The 24,530-nt window shown below is 34.7% G+C and overlaps 1 protein-coding gene across 1 annotated transcript; it reads right to left on the minus strand.

Annotated features, from left to right (window-relative positions):
• Positions 1-756: 756 nt before the first annotated feature.
• On the minus strand, positions 757-11,744 carry LOC142976582 (uncharacterized). The gene is made up of 3 exons (XM_076120012.1): positions 11,440-11,744; positions 9,379-9,548; positions 757-2,173 (listed from the first exon to the last, which is right to left on the minus strand). Exons 1-2 carry the CDS (start codon positions 11,626-11,628, stop codon positions 9,381-9,383), a joined length of 357 nt encoding a protein of 118 aa, XP_075976127.1. The 5' UTR covers positions 11,629-11,744; the 3' UTR covers positions 757-2,173; positions 9,379-9,380.
• Between the last annotated feature and the right edge of the window lie 12,786 nt (positions 11,745-24,530).

The following is a 24,530-nucleotide window of genomic DNA, read 5'->3' on the forward strand; positions in this document are numbered from 1 at the left end:
GAACCCCTGCCCTGCAGGACTCGTGCATTTTAATTAGTATTTATTATACAGAAACGAAACATCGCCTTCTTTAACGTGTTTTCGGTGTATTCGACTACTATTAATTAGCTACTTTGTAACTAGTAAGTGATTTGTACTTACACTTTGTTAGCAATATTAAATTCTACTCTTAATGTAAATGGAAACAGTTTTTTTTGAGGGAATACGGTGTTTCCTATAACACCAATAAAATGTTGTTGCAATAAAATTAAACGAATTTTAATGAATGTTGAAAGGGAAATCGTTAAATCACGAATGAATACGAAGAAAATTAGTTGTAATTGTTCCGGGATTTACTCTTCCGAATAGTTTGAGAATCATTGGCTCAAAGATGCGGAACAACGGAGCGTTGTGCCGACTTCTCCGGGCTTTTAATTACCCATACGAAAGCACGGAAGTACGAGGGTGTCCGGATGATTCATGGACTTGCAATACAGCTTTCGAACCTATTGTTTACCTGTGTTTTAAATACAGTTGGCAATGTATTATGCAGTATTGCAGTTTAACTCGCCTAATTTGGCTAAAGATTATTATAACCCACCTTTTTGTGTTGTGATTTTCGCGCGTCGACACATCCGCTCAGAATGACGCATGAACATTATTCTGCAATTATATATTCAACTTGTGTGGCTCTCCGGTGTATTTTTAGCCCGAGATATAATGCAAGCGTGTACCAAGACGTTATCGCTACGACAATAACTACACAACAAATCATACTAATATTTTAAAGTAGAGTTTTATTGGTTTGTTTGTTAAGAACACACACGGTTATCTAATTGATGTGAAACCCTATCGGATAGTTTATGCCGTCCACATTGTTCAAGGATAAAAGTTTCACAGAGTTAAGAACAAGAATCATAAGTCAGTACGAACCGTGGGAGTAGACAAATATCTGTAATCTCGTTTATTTACGTATTTTTATCGTGACGCGTGTCCAATAAACAGAGGTTCATTGAAAAATATTAAGTGACCCGTTCAATAAATCACATACTGCTTCCTCTATTACTTTCGTTATCGCGACTAAAAAAAACAAAGGCCGACGCACACGATAACAATAATAAATCATGGTGGCAAGTATTTTTTATAGAATTCCATTAAAATGAGATAGAACATAATGAATTAGTGACAGTTATGTCGTGCCGTTGACGTTTCGAATAATGAGCTTTGTGATATCGGAATGTTTGTTGTATGGGTTATCAATTAAAAATGTATTGATTGGTATTTACGAGTTGAATGTCTGAGATAAATGTTGAACAAAAACTTTCGTGTCTGTCTGTATATTTACTGTAGGTGATATAAGTTTTTAATGTAATATTGATTAGACAATAGTAACTTAGTATGCACCTTATTAAAGCTGTAGAAAAGGAGACACATTCAAAAGTTTTGTAATGGCATGCGCTATACAGCTATTATCAATTCCAAATTCCAAATACCGTTCCGTTTTCAAGCCAACAAGAAGTGCAAAACGCTATGCAATTTTCCACACCAAAAGCGACGGTAGTCCCTCGATGATAGAGCAGCCATATATTACAGGCGAGAAAAATATATTGTTGGAAATATAGGTACAGACGTCCACGTGGGCGCCAACGAGTGTTGGCTAATTCTGCCGTTTTAATAGTTTGCATTCTCTGCCTTTCATCATCTCTCACTCGATTCATGTGATTTATTACGCTCTGTTGGCCTTTCCTTTACTTTTCATTGCGGACCTGCTTGGGCTCCTATCCAAAATCGGTTAATGTTTTAGGATATTCTTGGTTTCCGTCGTAAATTAAGCTTGCATGTGGCACATTCGGACATTGGAATAACAACATTTGTAGTTTTATTTGCAGCACGACCTCGACGTTTTGCGTCAAACGTGAAGGGAATGAAATTTAGGTTGACCTTTATAGCTCAAACATTAAACACAATACAGCAGTATTTTTACTTTGAACGAACATATTGTTTTGCAGAGGTGTAATACATACAGCATTAGTAAAATTAGCGTTGGTAAAACCACATAATGTTAACACATAATGTTTACAAAAAAAGTAAGTATTTCTGTTGATATCGTAGAACAATGGTATTTTGCAGTCAGAGCAGTCGGCAGCGAGTCAACGACTCGTCTTATTTCATTTCCCCCGAGGTCAAGATGAAACTGAAAATATAATAAAGTCAAAATGATTACACGCCTCAGATCCTTAGTTGACGATAATTTATGAGAACAAATCGCAAATGTTTAGCAACAAACGATTTGTGTCCGTAAATTAAATAAATCCTTAAAAGGATTTGATTTAAAAATCAATCTAAACAATCGCAATTACAGTACAGTAACAAGCCTAACACGTAATTTAGTCGTACTAAAAGTAATTAAGAGTCGGCAACTAAGCGAATTTACGTTCGACACAAAATCTTGTTTAGTCGCTTTGCGTATAATTGCGCGCCTGTTATCTACAAAGTGAATGTCGGTAGGAATTTTTGATATTGTTCAGGTGAAATATTGCCAAGATCGGACAATTTTATCTAACTTACAAGATTTATATATAATATTTGTGTGAAATGTTTTTTGACAGTACTGAATGTTTGTTATGTTTGTGATACGTAATGTTTGAAACTTTAGAATAGTATTGCGAAGCTTGAAGACGGTAACTGCATAGTAACGTCGCTAGTACTTCAATAGTTCAAGCGCTGCTCGACGAATTATTGTTCATTATTGAAAAAGAAGTTCATATTGAACCAGGTTATATGAAATTGTACAAATGCGTTTGACTGTATACCTGTTTTATTCTGATTCTGCCGTCATTGAATCATACTGTCACTTGTCTAAAATAATGAATATCGAAGAAAATGTGCACCTGTATAATATTTCCCTAACCTTACTTACTATTCTAATAACGTGTTAGTATTTTCTAATGAACTGTACAATAACGAGCTAACTAGAACTCGAATAATACCCTGTTTATTAGTATAAATTCCAGCTTACCGGAAAGCCTCGTGTAATCAGGCAGGTATTAAAACTTTTACAATTCTCCTAAGCGGTTTATACCTGAGGGAGACTTAGACAGGTTGCGTGATAAGTATGTTTATAACCCTGATTATTTACGAGCCTAGTCTTAAGTACGCCTTGTTTAATGAGGTAGCACAACTTGATAGTTTTATTGAGGAATAAGAATACACCTACGCGGAAACTTACTAGTTACACTAAAGGACTCAAATTACAAAAGTTTCACAGACTCCTCCATTTTTTGCTCAAGTTTTATTCAAGACTAAGCCTTTAAAGTTTGAGATAAGACTTTAATATTTCCAGAAACTATCTCCTGTAGTTTGATATTTTAAAATTGCATGACCGCTAAATCTGTGTGTAGGAGCTTTTCGGACGCTGCAAACTTGGTCTAACTTAAATCTTTATTTGATCCCCTTGTGGCTGCAACCAGCTTAGTTTACCATTTTAGAAGGACAATCGATAGTTGTTTAATATTAAAATACGGGATTAGAATCGTGATAGATATCGAATGATCAATCACTGGCTATTGACAGCATAAATAAATAAAGCCAGGAATCCTGTTAACGCGCACGAAAGCGTATTGAATGTTTGGATTAGTTAAAGTTTTTCAACACTGATCGATACTTTTTAATGAACGATTTCTTTAATTTGGCAGATGGATCGGTGGATTAGTTGATTGATAGGCTATTAAGGATTGCGTTTTTTTTATTTGAGTAAGGTAAACTGCAACTAGTTTTAAAAATTCCCAACTTACCTACTATATATTTTTGTAACGTAACAATTACGGACTTGTTTTGTTCTAGGGTAGTAGACCAATAACCCTCAGTAGGTGCCTATAACTGAAGGCTACACACACGCACGTGTTTTCTTGTTGAAGCGCCAACACGCGGTGGAAGTAATTGGATTTAGATTGGATCGAATTAGACATTTTCTTCGTGCCTTTTGTTTTCATGGGAAATTACTTTTTGATGGGCCACATCAAAATCGAATTTTGTTGAGAGTTCCCTCTCAGCTTGTTTTCGGGAAAACAACGGGAAACTTTACTTTTAGGGTGAATTTGGTCACGCTTAAATTATAAGTTAGTCAACATTATTGTTCTGTGTTGGAAAGTAACGTGTTTTGAATTGGGACAAAACACCGTCGGGGGTTCACCACACAGACATTAAACCCTTAAACCGTAATGTTCGTAATCATTTACGATTATTTAATTTAAACTTATTCAGGCTCGTTTTGCTTCATGATTAAATTATTACAGAGTTTCAATGTGTGTATTTGTACTACAGTGTTGCATAGAAGACGAATTTAGTAGAAATAACAAATTATGGCTATTGTTTGCAGTTTTATGACAATTTTACTGGTAGGCGGCATATTTGTGCTCGTTATTCAATGGTACGTGTAGCAATGTGGTATTTATTGCGTGTAATGTAGTAATAGCGTATAAACATGGTGTTGGTCACTGGTCCCACGCGGTTCTGGCGCCGACGACATGACTCACACACCAAAACAGGCCCGAACACAAACCCTGCCAATACAGAGCGGTACTATCACCGCAAGATTTATATCAGCGATCAGATTTTAATCTAGAAAAGTACTCTATTTTATACGAACACTAAAGCGCGATCTATCAAACAACTTCATTCCGCAAATGCACTAAAAATATCAATACGAAACAACTTTACTAGTGAGTGCGCGTAATATTTTACGTTACCGAATATTGCAGTAATATAGCGGGCGGTGAGGCCGGTAAAGCAACGAGTGCATTACCGTTGTCCATGTTTTATTTATACCAGTGAGTCTACGCGAAAGTGGTTGGTTACATTACTGTCAAATTTTCATCTCTCGCTTCGAAGCCATCGTACCGTGCCAGGGGGAAAACGGCCGTTTTTAAAACCGATTCTTTGGTATAAATATTGGTGTAGACCGGTAGATGTTATACTTTTATGTACTTTATGTTTTAGGGCTTTAAATATTTTTACGGCGGGTGTAAATCTCGGGTAATTTTATATTATGGACCTGCTATTACAATATTATTATACCCTTTCTTCTTATGTAAGGTAGATATAGTTACCACGCAATATCTCTGCTGACTACCTGATTATACTAATTAAGTCAGTTTGGAGTGCTAAGAGGAATAACTTTACCAATCATTGTACGCTCTAGTGAAGCAACATTGTAGTCACAACATGAGTTTAATATATTCAAAATTCAACTTACCTAATAAAGTATATAATGTATCTATTAGAGCGTTCATCTAACTTACTTATCAAGTTTAATCCAAGCAAAGATCTAGAATAGAACTGCTATATTTAATAGCAAGTGGGCCGCAGTCGTGATGTTAACATTAATGCTAATTGAAACGAAATAAGTACTTTATTGAATGTCCTTGTCAAAACACTGGACACCGAACACGTTAAATTACATACACGTTTTTCATGTTTTATACAGAGTGTGAAAGGAGGTAAACGCTTTATTTGGGAGGGTAAATTGACGCCTCGATACGGTTACTCCATTGTAGGATATGATGCTCAAGTGAAGCAAATATTTCTGTAACCATCAAGTGATTAAATTCCAGTCTATCTGTGTTATACTCCCCGAAATTGTTTCGTAGTCTTTTTGTAATTAATGTGCTTGTTATTTAAAGTAAATAATACAGGTACAATAACGTATATTGTGTTAGGAACTGATAATATTGTTCAGCCTTCCATGTCCCGCGGGAACAAATAACAGCACACAGGCTGCTTCTCTTTTGTTTTTTGTCTGTCTGATGCAACATGAGACTGTTCTTTTTATTCCTTGTCTCTACTGCTTTTTACTTTCATTCGTTCACATTTTTTATCAAATGATAATACATTTTGTTCCCATAAAATTAAGTAATTTATTTTATTAATACAGTTAGTCCACCCTGTACGTCATGAAATGAGCCTTTCCATTCGGAAACTCGATAATCTAGGCTCAGTTGGTTATCAGTGGAGTAATTCATTTAATTTATTTGAACCGATAATATAATGTGGTCGTGAATTAATTAAGCTCGCATTAATAAATTGGACGAACAAACCACCGACTGACACGAAATTGAATTACTTATGTATGGAGGTAATGCGATGAAATTGTAATAAGCGGGTGGTTTTTGATCCCTGGATAAAAATGTAAAGGCTAGCGGCACCCTACTGGCCACGACGAAGATGTTAGAAAAACTAGAATTGCCGGAACACAAAGATGGAGGAAAACATAACGTATGTACGTATTTTTAGAGCAAAAGATATCTTAATCGTATCGTAACTTGTTATTAGAATCGAAAAATCAAACTTGGAGTTCTATTCGACGTTCAGTACTTTGGTTTTGTTTTGTTAGCACTGATATATTTTCTTCTTCTTCTTTTATCGTGTCTATAAATCTGTAGCAGGTGTGATGGAAACTACAAGAAGTTTTCACTCTCAGTAGCTATTGGACAACATTAATGATAGCGATCATTTAGTTTTGATATGCGTCTCATTTATAACAATTATCTTTAGAGTAGTTGCTAAATACATATTCAGGGTACGCTTTATACTGCCAGAATGTCATGTAGAATTAGGTCAGCATGAATCCGCAATTTAAAAACAGTACAGTGACGAGATTTTTGACCACTATTTTTTACACCTTTGGTAATAGAATCTTATCGGCGCAGCGCCTCTAGCAAGTGTTGCAAAATATTTTTATTTAATACATCGTAATTCACGATTCACGATATTCGATAGTAACGACTGTAGAAAATTTATCTATAGTAAAATTACAGTCTTTCCAAGATAACTGTAAATACAAATGAACTATTCTGGTACAACTTTTATATCATGGTCCACATCTCCGGGGCGCCGGCCACAGGCTTAAACTAATTAGGCCCCCTGGTCTGTGTCAATGTTAGCGTAGCACGAGGCTCGGTTTAATGCGTGTGTCTCCATTAGCCCACCCTCAGTTTAAACACCCTGTGTGCACTGACAATTCGCTAAAATTGATTTGTGTGCGAGGGGAAAGTTGCAATGTAGTTTCCGATGTATCTTGTACGAGATTAAGTATAAATATTTGGATGACATGTCGAAATTTGGTAGTCCCCAGACGCTTTTGCCAAAGTTTTTTAATGACTTACTAAGTACGCTGTATGCTAGCGGTCTATGTTTGTTGAAATATCTATAATTTAAAATTATTCTTTGATTATGCGAACAATCTTTTTTAATAATACAACAGCCAAGCGCCAATTAATTCGCCGTAAATGTAAGTTTTGAATTTACTCTGCATTTCGAAAAATGATTTATATTGTACTAAAACTCAAAAATCACGTTACCTACTAATGTTAGCGGTTTTTTTTAAACCAACTTCTAGAAGTTTGGATGAAGTCCAGAATTTTGAGAGTAAATTATTATCACAATCGCGTCGATTCCGGTGTTCCATATTTTTAAATTGTGATCATTGTGTAATGTATGACGTTTAATGTACTATTATTACTGCTTGTACGTCATACCTACTAGTTTAACGCAGAAATAGAAACTCGGCCGACAATAATGCTTGCTTCTATTCTGAATTATGAAAGAAATCTTCTAGTATTTTCTAAATCGCCACCCGAGCTTTATTTCTTTATACTGAACTTTACTTTGGTTAAGAAAAGATATCTTTATCAAATAATTATAAAAATAAAATTAATTTCCAAAGATGTTTTATCTGCTTCCTTTCAACGTTTGAAAATTTAGCAAAATGTTTATTTAGATGTTTCGATTGTGCGAAAGTCTGTTGGAAATTTAACTTCGGAGTGTCGAGTTAGATTGCGTTCAGTGATTGTCAAGTTGCCTTTATCATATCTGAATTGTGGACACTTCCCGTTCTCCGTTTTGTTGTTACGACTTGTCTGATTTATCTTGACGTTCAGTATTTCCTTCTTTAACTGGAATTTTCTTAAATTGACCGTTTCTAAGTTACACTCTGTTTTTATACTTGTCCCTATTATTTTTTATATCAAATGTGATTACATTGTTTTAATGCTAACCTTGTTTTTCTGTATTGAAACAAGTCAGGTGAAATTTTTGGTTTAGTTAAAAACGTTTGGGTATTCTCGATTGTCGTACGGTAGTTTAACATTTAAATCGAACCTGGCATTGATATTCTTCTTAAAACGACATACCTAAAGGAATTTGTAAATACGAATGCCATCAAAAACATTCTGTAAAAACCTCAAGTCTCGCCGTAAAAAGTTGTGAGATCTATATAATACCAAGTCGATTAATCTATTTAGTCTCTACTTAAAGGACCTTCTGTCTTAAGATATTACGTATGTTATTATCATGCCAATTTAAAAAAAAATACCTTTAAAACAAATAGACCGACCTGGCCATCGCATGATTTGATTATTAGTATGTATCACACTACACAGCACGACGAGAAGTTAATGCTCCTGAAATGTAAATGGCGAATTTGTGTTTTCTTGCGATGACCAAGTCGATCTATTTGTTTTAAAGGTATTTTTTTTTAAATTGGCATGATAATAACATACGTAATAACTTAAGACAGAAGGTCCTTTAAGTAGAGACTAAATAGATTAATCGACTTGGTATTATATAGATCTCACAACTTTTTACGGCGAGACTTGAGGTTTTTACAGAATGTTTTTGATGGCATCTCACTTCTTTTTGTAGAGCGAATAGAGCAAACATAAGTCCAATTTGTATGAAAAGCCGTATTTTTTTCATAATTCAACATATTTTCCTATGGGAATGTTGTTCAGTTTCATGGGCTAAACACCCTTACCCACCCTAAACCCCCTCCCGTTACGTCTCATATAGTAGATACATATTTACACCTATCTATTTTATTTTTTACAGAAATAATAATTTATAAATTAACTGCAAATGTAACCTTGTAATCTTATACATTTATATGGGATTACAAAGTTATTGTTGCAGTTAGTGTATTTAGAAAACTTGACCGAAATTAGAAAATATTGAATTTTTCCCATGATTAAGACACTAAACCCTATTTGTATTCTAAATTTTAAGCTTCTAAGTCTGCTAGAAGTACCTTAGACTTTTGATGATCGGTGAGTCAGTGAGTCAGTGAATCAGTGAGTGACAAAATTCAAAATTTTAACAAGTTGTCATTCTTAAACTACTGGTTCAAATTGACTGAAATTTTAAATATACCGTGTTTATACAATGACTGATTAGTTGCTGAAAATCCAGGCTTCTTGTTTTATCCACAACGAAATTATAGGGGTGTCAAAAATAGCCCGAATTGCTTCGAGAAAAGGATGTTACGGCCGTGCCGCTTTTTTTTTGCTCGACTTGCGGGGGCACTTCCGTGCCCCCAGAAAACCAACATTATGAAAAAATATTTACTATCAAAAATTGTAGTTAATATCTCTGCTGTTACTAAATATTAGTATGAGATAGTTGAGTTCCTCTCCCCTGCCACTTTGAAGGTGCAGGGTCACGTTGGAGGCTCCTATCCCTCCTTCAGTAATGGTCACCTCCGTGTCTGTCCGCGATAGGTCCCGAGCGATGATACCCTGAAACAGAATACAAATCAATTAAAAAGAGAGCAGTGCACATCGCGGCATTTCTGCAATAATGCAAAAGATTTTGTTTTCACAACTAAATATACAAGAGATATTATTGTAGCTTTGAGACATTTCTTCGCATCCGTTTTTTCAACTGAAAGACTTGTATGGTTTAGTTTATCAGATTTAATAAAACTTCTGGGCGAACTTTCATGTAAGCAAAGTTTACTCTTCCTCTTATTTTTTTACCCCGGTAGAGTTTGCTTTCCCGGAAATATATTTTACCTTGGCGTTGTCGCAAAAGTAACATTAATCGATTTAACTTAATAAAACAAACATATTATTGAAACATCACGAAATCTGACTTGTTTACCTTAACTTTGAATGAAAACCCTATAAACAATTTAAATTTTCATTATGAAAAATTATGTTCAGAAATAAACTAGTTGTTTAGATTGTGTAAAGATAAACGTAATCAAACAGACTATTGGATACAAGTTTCCTTAATGCGTCACAGCAAACGGTCCTTGACTTAGGATACACGTAGGTGGATGTAAATTGTCCGCAGTGCAATGATGTAATCAACTCAAGAGGATATTACTGCTCATCTTAATGAAATAATGGCACGGTTTCCTTTTATGACACCGACACTGTGCAACATTGTTGGTAAACATCTATACTGATTGTTCGATTAAGCGATTCCTTTATGACATCATTTATACCACTTTTTTTATTCGATGCGTTTCTCTGGTAGCTATTTGTGATTTAGTCACTGTAACGAAAAAGACGGTAGTACCTTTCAAAACCAGAACTAAAAAAAAAGCACAATATTTCTTTTATTTTGTCGTGTTTTGGGTTTGAAGCTTGAGACTGACCATCTAAAAGAATGTTAAGCTCGAAGCAATACAGTAATTCAGTCAAAAAATTTGAAAGACCTAAGATAGTAACTACACACTACACTAAATAAAACAAATACATAAGTTTCGAACAAGATTCTATCAAATAATTTTCATAAAATATAACCTATTGAGGCAAACCAACTACGATAGACTAAATGCAATTATTGCGAGGCCATCACTTCCCACATTTATGAAGACATCTCTTTGAATCTATGACCTCATATTTTCAATAACAATAAATCTAAGCTGGCCATTTAATTTATATTGTCTTACTTATCACGGCATTTGATATGATCGCTTACAATCTCGCCCACGGCTCGCTCATTATTTACTCTTTATACACGTGAATGCACGCAGCTGACACAACGCTCTCTTCTCAATCTGAGATTAGCATAGAGTCGGGACACGTTCAAACATACATTATTTCGTGGGTATATTCAATATTCACACGCGACGTCGTTTCCGAAGCAATTTGCGACACGCTATACGTTTTGTAGGCTTTCGGTTCATCAAAGATTCATCTAAGCTAAGTGGGCGCCGACTAGTTTTACCGGCAAAAAATATACTCTTTTTTTTTAAGGCCGAACTATTAGATGAAACGATTGCCTGGTATTCTGGAATCTGTATAAACGTGTCCTCCGCGATATGTTTATTTTCGGCTCGTGTAATAAAATTCAAATATTGTTTTACCAGTCTCAAATTACAAAGCGCTTACAAATATTCTAGCTAAAACCTGATATCGTTTTATGTTGAATATAAACAATCAGTGTAATGTTTATAAATCACTTGTTGCTGTTATTGCAAATTAAATGGAAATAGGTTAAAGATCTCTGTTTGCTTTGAGAGATAGATTGCAATTTACTCTACACGTGAGAAGTTTTAATAACCGAGAAAATTGCGACGTTCTTGATGAATATGCATGTGTTAATTAATTCAAATTGCGCACATTCTCGCCAACATAAAGTATACGTCTGCTAAAGATTCTATTTCAGTTTCCTTACCTTAATAATTCTCTCTTTCGGATCCTTGTAAATATAATCCTTGTCTCGTCTTATGAGCGGCAAACTTCTGTATTTAACTTTTTCCGTGGATATCAATAAATTATTAGCTCTCGTACCGAAAGTGAAGTCTTTTCCTTCATTGAAACACACGCACAAAACCACACACACTAGAACTAATAAGTACTTCATTTTAATTATTTTACAGCATAATCGTTTATGTGTGCACTCGCAAGAACTGCGAATAGGACTGTCTCGTGTGTGAGGAAAATATTATATCGATGTTAACGTCAGCTGACCTTGTCTCGGCCTCAATAACTAAATCTAAATATGAGTTAATAGTACGTGTGTCTTTCCAGCAGCCGGTACCTATGGAATATTGTGTGGGTTATAGGTGGGTGGGAAAATATGAGCCCTAATTTTAACTAATTTATATAAATCATATAGAATTAGGCCGTCACATTATACCTGTTGTCGTAGACAGATTTATATTGCGATCTATAATTATCTGAGTTCGATGAACGAACTAATATTTATATTATATTCATAGATTTCTTAGCGCATCAATATCACGTACAGCCATTATAATTGACCTTCCACCTCACTTGTTATTAAACATTTTCCTCGATTTTCTGATTTTTTTTTGTGATAGAAAGTGCATCTGCTTGTATATATTTTCTTTATAATAGAGCTACATCTACACATATCGTTTGTTTATGTTTTGTCCAGATTCGTTGACGTGTCATCTACGACCGCGAGTTACGAGTACGTTGCACCGAATCTTTTTGGAGGACAATATGCCAACGTCCTCTTCACGAATTCATGTTCGAGTTATTTACCGTTTCAGCCTTATCAACGTATCATTTGCTATTCTATTAGTACGTCACACATAAATCGAAAACTGCAAGCTCTCACCAATTAATTACTGCACGTTTGAAGTTCACAATTTACATCCACGCCAGAGTAACTGGGTAGACGATTTCCGAGCTTTGCATTTAAAATAATTACTGGTTGTACCTATAAGACGACTGGTAGAGTTAGTAGTACTACGCATTAATAAAATAGTGCCGCGAGGGACTGTACAACGACTACTGAGCGCTACCGTACTAAGATAAATATCGATTATGCTTTATTAGAATTTATGATGAACTGTTTTGAATTTCAATCTTATTTATTAGATTTACTTCGTTCTTTGCAGCTGATGTATTGATTAGGTGATTGAAGAATGTTGTGGTTTTGCAATCACGCACTTTCAACAGACGTTGATTGAAAACGATTCCTTATTAGGTATTCAAATGTTTGTAAAAATATTGTTGCCATATTTCAATATCCAGCGCGTTGCTCCGTTAATAAATAATACGGCTTAATTGATATTGAGTTATTCATATATTGAAAATGCAAATAATTAAACGGGACATTGATTGACGTATTTGATTTTATTGACTGTATTTGAATTTAAATAAGAATGCTAGTGTTGTGGTGAATTCTAACGGATGGTGAAAGAATGCGAAATGACTCGGCGCTTTCGCGACATTCACAACTTTACGAGGAGTTTTAATCACGTGCAATTCTTGCATGAATCTTCTTAAGCCATTTTTACACGATTTAAGCATACATTATTTACTCAGTCAAAAACGATCCATACAGTTAAACATTTGAAAGAAATTGTAGACTTGAATATTATAGCCCAAGATATTGAGCAATTTTTTCTTTTAATTAACTTGTGTGTGTTTTCGTTTCGACTTCCCAATACGCTGACATTCTACCCATTCTTCAAGATTGAAAGCAAAATGGAAAGTAATCTAAGGTAAGGGTTTATTTGGCTCACTGCTAAAACTCAAGGGAGAACCCCGGTTTTAGTTCAGCTTGTCAAGTTTGATTGAAGATTCTGCCTTTTTTAGGGATGACATTCATCGTGATTTTGTCGGGCAATGTCCTCTCGGCTTTCGATTTTGTTCGAGATTTACGTTCATTTTCCAGATTATGGTACAGATTTCTTCCCGAATCCTATTTTATGATGTTTTTGTGGATAAACTTTGTTAATATAGCATTGTAAAGTTGTAAAGACAAGATTACTCTTTACTTTACTTATAAGAGAGGCTAGTTTTACGCTTATCAAATGATTCCACATGGAATTAGAAGTCAAAGAATATTCCATGTAAAGCTACATTACGAATAATGTGATGAAAGCCTGTTAACCACTCAAACAATTTAACTAAACACAATATATGCCAAATAAATCGGCATTCCAATTAATCAATTTATTAACAGTATAATTTTGTTAATACACTAACATTCACCAGACAAGTATCAAACAAAATATACTAAATTTATCAGTAGCTGGTTCTTACAGGTATTAAGATCGCGCCTTAAAAGCGGCATTGTCTCTATATTTATGGTAACAGTACGCCAGGCCATTATTCATTCGTCTGAAGTACGAGCTTTGCACGTATGCGTAAAACTACTTGGAAACAATTTTCATTATGACACGCGCTACGCTGATTGCGCTGCGTATTTGTCATTTGTGCTGCCTGTTGTTTATGTGTGACACTTTTTGCATTGTTTTTTGTATAGTGCTTTTTGCTATAGTGTCTTTTTGCTAATAAATACGTTAATTTTAGTAGTTTTGTTGAACATTATTCGTAGTTAGGAATACACATACAGTCACGTTTTACATTTAAGTTTGAAATAACCAGATATAAAATAAAACATAATGTAAGTTATTGTTTTGCAGTGATCAGCGCTTTTGCATCTTACAAATAAACCAAGTCAAAGAGCTGAGTACATATCTATCAGATGAACCGAACTGCCCTACAACGTGTGTGAAACATCAACAGAATATATCAAAGTCACGTCCTTCAAACAACATCTAAGAAAAACATTTACTGTCCTTCACACAGGAAGGAGAAATAAGATTAAAAACAAAATTCACTGGCAAATAAAATCACAGCTCACATTTAATTACCGGACTCGGATATCTATCTCCGTCTGAATACCTACAGCTTGTATGGCGTAAATCTCGCAATGGGTGTAGTGTTCGCGTGTGTTCGTACACTTCGTACTCTTCGCGTTGACAAGTGCGTGTGGCTGGATGTTATTTCAGCCCGCCACGTCATCGCTTTGATCTCAGTCGACTTTTTGCCGAACACTCGTTTAATGTGACGACAAATAACTCAAACAGGAACGCGGTACTCTTTTTGATTTTATCAAAAGTGTACACAAGATGTTCGCGAGGTTTTAAATGCGAACACTTCATTAGTGAGATCACCCGCGCTCTCGGTTTGTTTGCGAAACATCCCCGAGATTTGCATTGCAATGTTTGCTTTTTAACTCGAAGAATATTTTAAATATAAGTTACTGGCATATCCGATATCTGAATTGCTTATGTATGCAGAATACATTTATGAAAGTGGTAGATCGGATTATAGATCAACAGACACTCAAATACTTATTTTTATGCGTTAGATAGAGATGTTGATTGAAATTCGTGTTCACATATTCAACGGCTTCATTACAATTTATCGTGAGATTAAATTCAATATCACACCTAAGAAGATTATGTCGTTTGATTTTAATGCGAAAATTCCATCGGATTTCGTTTTTCGGCTTATACTCCAAAATATGGATATGATACGGGAAAAATGTAGGGCTTCTAAGAAAGTTATTCGTATAACGGTCTAAATTACTATGGAAATGTAGTTTTTATATGCAAATGGAATAGACACCTACGATATTATTAGGGTCGACAAGCATATAATCGACACGTCATCAAATAACTGTTGAATCGATACCATACTGCGGTTACGGTGTGTGAGCTCTAATGTTACATTGTTAAATAGCCTTTTTACTATTTAAATTAAATCGATTGTGAAATCGATTCGATCGCTCTCACACTCATATTCATGCGTGAAACTATCCGTCACCGAAAAACATATAGATACTGTATCATAAGTAGTTGTATGTATAGTGTGGCCATTATGGACTGACGCCATTTCCGATAGTCGTATCTCAATCGGCATTGGAATGTAAAATCGGGTAAAATGCACACGTTGGGGCTGCAATTTGGCATGATTGAGCCGGGGACAATAGAGCGATGCCCGTCACAACGAGACGGGTGATTCCCGATAAATTGGCGGATACACCTTCGATCCGAGAATAAATGAGCTCGCCTAAAGCTACGGGTTGTCTGTTTTTGTTCAAAATATATGCAAAAGGTTCGTGTAAAAACTTGACGACGACGCAAGTTTTACCTTTTGGATTGCATAATTAATCGTCAGACGACATTCTTTCAACTTTCTTTTTGCATTAATTCGTTAAATAAAGGAAGGAGCGTTTCAGTTGTTTTGTATAAAATAACACGAGAAAGTAGAGTTAAGTTACGTAATTGACTCATTTAAACTTAACCAAGAGATTTTGAAAGTTTTGACTAGTCATGTTTATATCGAACTTCTATTTTATTGTAAACATCTAAGTACATACTGTCAATACCTTCACCTTGACTTTGACTACAATTGTTATATTTTTTGCGCTCACTTAATTGACATTAATGAAGCATGAATATACTCATTGCTCACTAGAAGGTTCAAGAGAGTCGAATGAAGTAAATTGCGTATTTACACGATTTGATTTTCTCTCCTCCCATATGGCAGAAAGTACATTCAAATTACCTGTTTAGCTTTCCAATTTTAATCGGCTTGGAGGTAACATAACGAAACGTGTTGCGAGTATAAATAAAAATATATTTTATAGTTTAGCTTCATCACTACATATCTATACTAATATAATAAATCTGAAGAGTTTGTTTGTTTGTTTGAACGCGCTAATCTCAGGAACTACTGGTCCGATTTGAAAAAATATTTCAGTGTTAGATAGCCCATTTATCGAGAAAGGCTATAGGCTATATAACATCACGCTACGGTCATTAGGAGCGGAGTAGCAGCGAAAAATGTTACAAAAACGGGGAAAATTTTGACCCATTCTCTTAGGTGACGCAAGCGAAGTTGCGCGTGTCAGCTAGTTTAAGAATAAAGACACATAGCCACGTTTGTCTGTCTGTTCGGGAGAAACACGGCATTAGTGTATAATTTCATAAGGTTAAAGTGTGTAACCCGGGCAAAGCCGGGACAGGACGGTAATAGTAAATAATTTTAAATGTTGCCTGATGTCGTGACAAGCTCAAATTTAAACAAAATAGAGAACAATTCATGCATAAAATACAATAGATCACCCTTTAAAAATATCACAGTTGATATAATATGGGCATAATTGAGTGAACTGTCCGTTTAAACTAAACGCATTCGACGATCCCCTCTGTAAGCGAATTGATATTTCCTCTTTCCAACGAATACATAGTTAATTGCGCTTCCGGACGTCACTCATTGTTTGAGAGCCAATCGGTGAATGGTCATGCATTAACGAGCATAGCTTTCGATATTTTATTTCGGATCATATTAGCTTATCAGTAACCGACTCATGACTGCATTATGCGGTCTGCCAAAATTCAAACATTAAACTTTATAGTATTCGTAAGGTCAAAAAACGTGGGTTTTAATGATGATTATAAACGCTCCTCTCATGATACTGCTATGTAAATTAAATTTCATAAAACATTTCACAGTGTTTAGTGCAGTAAGGCTTGTACTAAATTTACTATACCTCTAGATATGGTTGAACCAATGTGAAGCTGAAATGCTGAGCTCTACGGAATTGTAATGCCATTACAATAATTAAATTTATTAAAACAACGCAGACAGCAGATTTAGCATAGTATTATAACGATAGTTAGAACTCTAACTTTAGTATAGCGAATTTACTAGAAGCCTGAATACCAATATAACTTCTGAAGATACAAATTTACCCACAATTTACATTTACTTTTAAGTATTATTTACGAATGAGCTTGCGGCAGTAGGTTTATAATAAAGCCACGATACAAAGAAGCGTCCGTAAAATGCAGTTAATATTAATTTTTATGCAAGAATGTTAATGTCGGTGAGACTACGCACGCGATTAAAATACACTTGATTTATTTCAGAGTGTAAATAAATGTGCCTGTTGCAAAGGTGTATGGAATAAGCTTTGGGCGTGGACAAAAGGTTGGCAAACATAGTTTTCTGGACACTATTTTATTTGGGGCTGAATTGTTTGTGCCATTCGCGTGCGATGTCACGCTGCAGCTAGTTATTTTGCATTTTATATGGTAACTTTATAAATAAAAGTACTTTACCGTATAATTCATTAACATGAGAGTGATTTTGATTATTTAAACATAGAAACAATTGACGACGACATCGAGATAGGCCCTAAAACGTTACAATTCGGAAACCTAACCAGATGTTTGGCAGGTAATGGTCGAAAATAAAGATCGGTGGAGGATTTTGTTGAGACCTTTACCCACCAATCGGACCACACAGTTAAATAAAAAGAAAGAAACAGTAGTATTTGTTTCCAAAATATAAAATCGGAATGAAAATATTCTAACCACTTGAAGAAAGCGCTGGTTAGTCTATATTACTGTAATAGATAGTGATAAAGTGGTAGTTAGTGAACCAAGCGCTAAAATTTCAAAACTTCGGGAGCTTCTCCAATTAAGTAAATTAAGTTTGAAACTGTACCTGTAAACTTCAATTTAATTAAATACCAAACTTTCCACCTCACATTACTCATGTTATAATAAATGATTGGTTACCACTGTAATTACTTACAAACTTTCAGTGAATGTTAATCGACTGTCATTATCATTTTATGTGCAGTCAAAACATTGACAGATCATTAAAGTTGACGGGACGCCGTCAGTCAAACTGGCAGGTGTGAATTAGCAATGAATTATGTATGAATATTTTTAAGTAGGTTTATATTGTGCAAGGGTATTGCAGTTCTTTGTGCTTGCGAATTGATTTGGCGTGGGTAGATGCATAAGTGCAAGTAAGTCGTGCGCTTTATATGAATTTATATTAAGTCTATTTACGGACAAAAAAAGTACGAACCTAAAGATCTTAGCTATACCTATTAAATGACGACACAATAGATTTAAATTAATAACATTATTCATTATTCTTTTCTTTTATATATAGTTGTTGGTAATATTCAAAGTCTAGCTGTTTATGTTCCTCAATTTTTTTTTACTTGGTGCCCAACCCGTATTCCTTATTGTAAGTTAAGACTAAACGTTCCCTATTCACGTCTGACTATTCTGATTTCTTTATTAGTCTTTTACCGAGTTGTAATGAACTCGGTTACACTCAAGAATTTCAACACACCACATACTCGTACTCCTCTTATCCACAACATTCCCATAGACATTATCATAATTACAGTTTAATAATTAATTGGCTATAACAATTATAGTCGTAATAAAGATTTATATTTACGGCGTCGCGTGATGGGCATTAAGTTAGAAAATAATAATTTCGTTTTAGTAAAGCAACATGTTCGCGATACGAGTACCACAGTAAATTATACGTTAATTATGTTGCGACACCACTATTTCACCTCACGGCTACTATTAATTTCGTCGACAAAGAAAATCAATAGCTCTTTTGTTCAACAAACAAATACTACATTGAATTTTGGTATTAATTAAATTAGTCGCGGTGTAATTTACGCCCGCCTTTGTAAATGGTATTGAAAGATTAATTTTGTCGTCCATTGTGTTTGAAGTCGATATCGACTGACACTACAAAGGTCTACTAGGTAGTTACCTACCGCGCACTCTCGTTATTCGGTAAATAGTTTTAGACCTGTCAAAAACACTGTTCAACTAATTAGGTTAGACGGGGAATATTCCATCTATTTCTTGTAATAGAATTTGTTGTTAATTCTCTGAATGTTTAGTAAACTGTACCGCGATTCTCTACACTTGTTACAATTGAGTGCCGAGAATTTGACATTTGAAATGTACTGCAGAAATATTTTTTTCGGGCGCCGTTAGATGCGCTGATCAAGTTTTCGTGCAGAATTTACCGACAGATAGTTGTCGGTAGTCGACAGTAGTACAGAATCGTGTCTCTGAACATAGTTCAGGAATTTTCGTCATCGTGATTCGAAATAAATGACATGACATCAAGAGATGAAAAAAAATATTTACGTAAAATCTTTTTATTTCATTCCCATCAGAGCGCAATTTTTTAGATTTTAATGTTATTAGACATGTCACTGGCAGTCAGAATCTATAATAGAGTCCAAACAACCATAAAAACGATGTAAACAATAAAAACATACTTCCAAAACAACATTATCACAAATCACACAAATACCCAGACAAGTGGATTGCGATATCATGGTTCGTAATCCTAAATCGTTCCAGTTTATGTTTGAAAAGGCGTCCATTGTGCGAGCATTACTGGCGGCTTTGTTAAAATCATATTATAATAGAACGACACGCAAAGTATTGGTATAATACCTCAAACGCGACATAAAGCTTCGCGTGGTTGTCGACCGGCGTGACACGCGATCTAGGAAAATAAAGAGCTGAACATATTTACGCTACGTCACGTTATGAACAGGTATACATATAGAAGTGACTGCGTATGTCTTCAATTACCTGTTTTAGATAACGAATAAGTAATAAAATTATTACAGAACAGGTGAAACTAATAGATTTACACGGCAGCTATGTCATTACAGTTTCGGCCCCAGATTGCATGGGAGATTTTTTTTATCATTCATCTCCTTTAAAGCAGATCAATATTTAATTCTCATTTAATAGCTATTATTTTACAAGATTAAATGGTATTATACTGAGCTTAGCATAATACTTAGGATTTCGTCAACTTTGTCGAAGCCGTTTATTTTAAGCAACTGTCTCTTAACAAGTCCGATAACGTAAGCTAAGTATAAGAGTCCCTTAATTTTAGTCGCCTATGCTGAAAGTATACTCTAAGGCAGTAAAATATTAATAGCCACGAACATGATGTTCCTGTTTTTATTTCATAATTTCGTTAAATTTGAATAAAAATCACATAACACTTTTTCAATTACATTCATGCACGTCATCAACTTGCATTATTCTTGATAAAGAGACTGGAATAAGCGAACCCTTAAAATTAGTTTTAATTTTTTTATGACCTTTTTTGACTTTGATTAAATTTATTATTTTTAAATAACAGACTTTATTAGAATTTATTTACCAGTGAAAAATAAATGATACAAATTAATTTATTGAACTTATACCAAGTTTAATTTTAAGTTAAATCCATCAAGCGACCATGATACACACTCAGCCTACACAAACATTTAAAGTAACTTTACAAAATACAAATAAATTACTTACAAAGATTTTTTAAAGATGTAAATCATACCTCCATTTACCCCTAAACCACCTCAACAATTAGCGCCAAAATTACAACCCTCTTTTTACCTGAACTCCAAAGACCGTTTCAAACCCAGCAATTAATCGTCATTACAAAATTAATTGTGCATTTCATTGTAACTGTATGTAGGTCGAATAGAATCAACTCGCCCATATTTTGGTATTCATCATATAGCGTACGGAGAAACGTCATTTCCCTCCAATATTGCTTTCATTAAGGTTTGATGTGGGCTGGATACAGGCCACACCTCGTGACGTCAGAGGGGGCGCGTCTGCGAATTAGCGAGTCATTGTTTTGTTTACATTTACACGTCAGCAGTTTGATGAAGGAACTGGTTACGCGGATTCTTAATGAGCTTTAATAAGCGTGTTCTGCAAAGCCGATTGTTGGTTGATTCACCTTAAGCGCTCAAATGGTTTTGGGTTGTTTTGTTTACGTGTTATTGTTTTGAGGGTTAGTGTCAAGAAATTAACAAAACAGAGTATAATCATGAGTATGCGACAAAAATTTGCACGTATATTCCACACCCATTTCTTCACTGAAGGCCTGTATTGATTGCACATTAAAGTAATATGGTCTGCAAAAAGATGCCTAATTGGAATAAGATATTCTCAGTACTATTTTTTGTTAGCAAGGATGACTCGGAAGAAAGTGGAATCTGATGCACCTCTAACTAAAATGACTATTCAATATCTAAGGTATCAGTTCGCACTTTTGATCCTGACAAATAGATCAGGAGCACCCTTATATCATCTCCTTTCTGAAGAGGGGCAAATTCCGTTATCCTTTAAGGAGTACGAAATATTACTAGATTCTCCGTCGAAAGTGCCAATATGATATAGTGGGGCCTTTTATCGGTGGTGTCTGGGTGCGTGTCGGTCTGATCGCAACGAGGGTCGATAAGAGCCTCCTCTTGTATTATTATTGCAAGGGTGCGTGAAATTTTGCAGATATGCGCCCCGAACGGTCCAGGGATCATCCGATAATAAGGTCCATTGTTAGCTCCGCGGATTCCGGCGGGTTTGTAGGTTTCAGGCCTTTTTAATATTCCGATATTCCCGAACATGAGGTTTTAATATCGAGTGAGTTGTAGGGAACAATGCATGTTGAATATATTATATGCTGCGGGCTTTGTGCTCTTGTAATGAAAGCTTTTCAATCTGAGTGTATTATTATGTTTGCGTTTGTAACTGTTGGCTTTAAACCAGTTAAAGACAGTGTAAATGGCTGTATTTAAGAACGTATATTTTCAATTTTGAGATTAAAGAAAAAGTGACTTCGTAATAAAATGAGAGTGTAATATTTTTTACCACTCTTCTAAAACTGGAGTACTTACTCGTATTATGAACATTACTCATGAATAAATCAATGTAGGTGTAAAATATACGTGTTCAAAGTCTACACGTGCCGCTCTTTCTACCTTGTTCCTATATAATATTAGTATTACAACGTGTTGAGTGAAAATAACTAGAGAAATACTTAGTGTCGGATATTGCTATACTCCAATTAGTAACGGTTATGAGGTGCCAAATACCAATGTATGCCAAATACCTGATCCAATATAGATTTAGTACGAAAATAAGCTTGGATGACATCTAAAATTGCAATTTATTATAGATGTTTGCGATGAACTTTCGAGACTTTATAAGAAGAAAGAGAATATACCATTCTTTGTTTTTATTAAGCCAAGGATTTGTGAAAATTACGGTTTTTAACGGAAATGTATGCTGTTTATGTTCCGGTTTCGGCAAAATGAGGTAAAATTATTTTCAACAAAATTAGAAGTTATGGTTAATTTATGCCGAATACACGAAAAGTATAATTTGGTTTTAAAACAAGGATTCTTTTTCCGAAATTTTGTAAAATAATAGCTTTTATACCGGCTAATGCGGATAAGCTTTGTGATTATAAATTATTTTCTTTGACTAAGATGTCGTTATATTAAAAGCTTTAAAGGTTTTATATTATGGGAAATACCTTTTAACAATACGTGATCAATTCACCCAAAACCACAAAATATTTTTAAAAAAAAATCCGTAATTGTTGTTATAAGTATTTTTTTATGTTCATTTATTTATGTCCATAAATTCAAAACAAACAAATATACCTCGACTAAATTGACAATCGCATTCATTTAGAACAAATAAAGTGACATTGAAATACCCGTGTCTGTATCTGATCCTCCCCAGGGATAGTGGGGATTCGCTTTTATGACCGGAGTGCACCAATTAGTGGTAAAAGTAAAATGTGCAGCGGAACCACGCGTTACCTAGCCCCATGGGGCTTAAGGATCCCATGGCGTAGGGCAGTGGACAACGTTACTCAAACTTTTTGTATTGACTTTGAAAATGGCTTTTAAACTGCAATTGTTGCTTTGTAAGCTTGCTGTGCTCTCGGCTACCGAACGGGCAAAAATCGATGGACGCCATTGATCGCAGTTGGCTAAAAAAGTACTGCAAAAGCTATTTAATTACTCTAATCGTTCACGTATTAGACTTTTGATTGATTTGTGTATTGTATATTACCCTTATTAGGCTCATGAAAAGTTTGTCAAACAAAAGCAAAATTTTAATAATTTTGTGCTTCAGATGGTCAAGCTGAATTTCTTATGATGAGCTTATTTAAATCAATGATTTCTATAAAATAAACGTTTCTTTTAAAAGCTAATCGATTGAGTCTATTATACAATGGCGATCGAAAAAGTTTTATTGTTTTATTATGCGTAGTATTATTATTCGCAATCTAGTTGAGAAACATTATTTTCGACGAGGCCTAGGGCAAGTCCCACGTGGTTTCTAATGGTGTTTCTTTGCTTTGAGGGTCCCTAGTTTCTGCTACATATGGACCGCTTGTTAAATCAATAAGTGGGGTAAAAAATTGAGTTTGTTTGGCACATCTTTTATGGTTGTGTTTAGTTAGTGAATAATCTTGTTGCTTTATATTAAATGCAAAAGGGAGAGTGCACGTGTCTATTTATCTATAAAATGTTCTGCTTTAAAGGTTCTTTTCAAAGCAAAATGTTTAGGGGAACTCTTTACTGATTGGTTTTGTGCTTCGACTTTTTTGTACTACGTTTTTTGTGATTTTCTGAGGTTATTGTCACAAAGTCGTATGTTTATTTTACTATAAGTATTTCTGAACGTTTTAAGATCGTGAATATATAAAACTTGTTTCGATTTAAAAACAAATGCTACCTCATTAAGATATTATATTTCTTTAAACGATAACGTTAGAGATGTTGCGGAATGATAAGTGAACAAGATTAGTAATATAAAATGTTCGGTAAATTAAAACAGTCGGTAAAAGATTAAACGTTTCTAATAAAATAAACATCATTATTAATCTTTTCCTAGAAGAAATTAGGTACAGTTGACACATTGGACTTTTAAAACCGGGTTTTTTAATTTCTCGGTATGTTTTGAAGTAATCTATCATGTTGACACCAGTGATACCATTAACTTTTTCTAACTAAATTATAATGTGTTTCGTAGATTAATAGGCGTTACGACATATTACGTTACACGGCTAATGTACTTAAGTAAATAAATTCGGTATCTAACATCAATCTTCAGGATTTATAGGCTGGTAGTTGGTTGAGAATTACTAGAGGAGCGGGCGAGGGCGGTGGACATATTTATTGCTCTGAGAGATAAAAAAACGAATTTGTTTGTAAGCAGTTTTTTACGTCTTTTGAAAGTTCTATAAAAATCATTGAATTCCCTTTGTTGGTATTGTAATGGGTGCGTTGAGAGAATTCGTGTAAGCCTGTCAACAAGCCGTACG

This window comes from Anticarsia gemmatalis, chromosome 11 (assembly GCF_050436995.1).
Source record: "Anticarsia gemmatalis isolate Benzon Research Colony breed Stoneville strain chromosome 11, ilAntGemm2 primary, whole genome shotgun sequence".
In the NCBI taxonomy this organism is placed as follows: Eukaryota; Metazoa; Arthropoda; class Insecta; order Lepidoptera; family Erebidae; genus Anticarsia; species Anticarsia gemmatalis.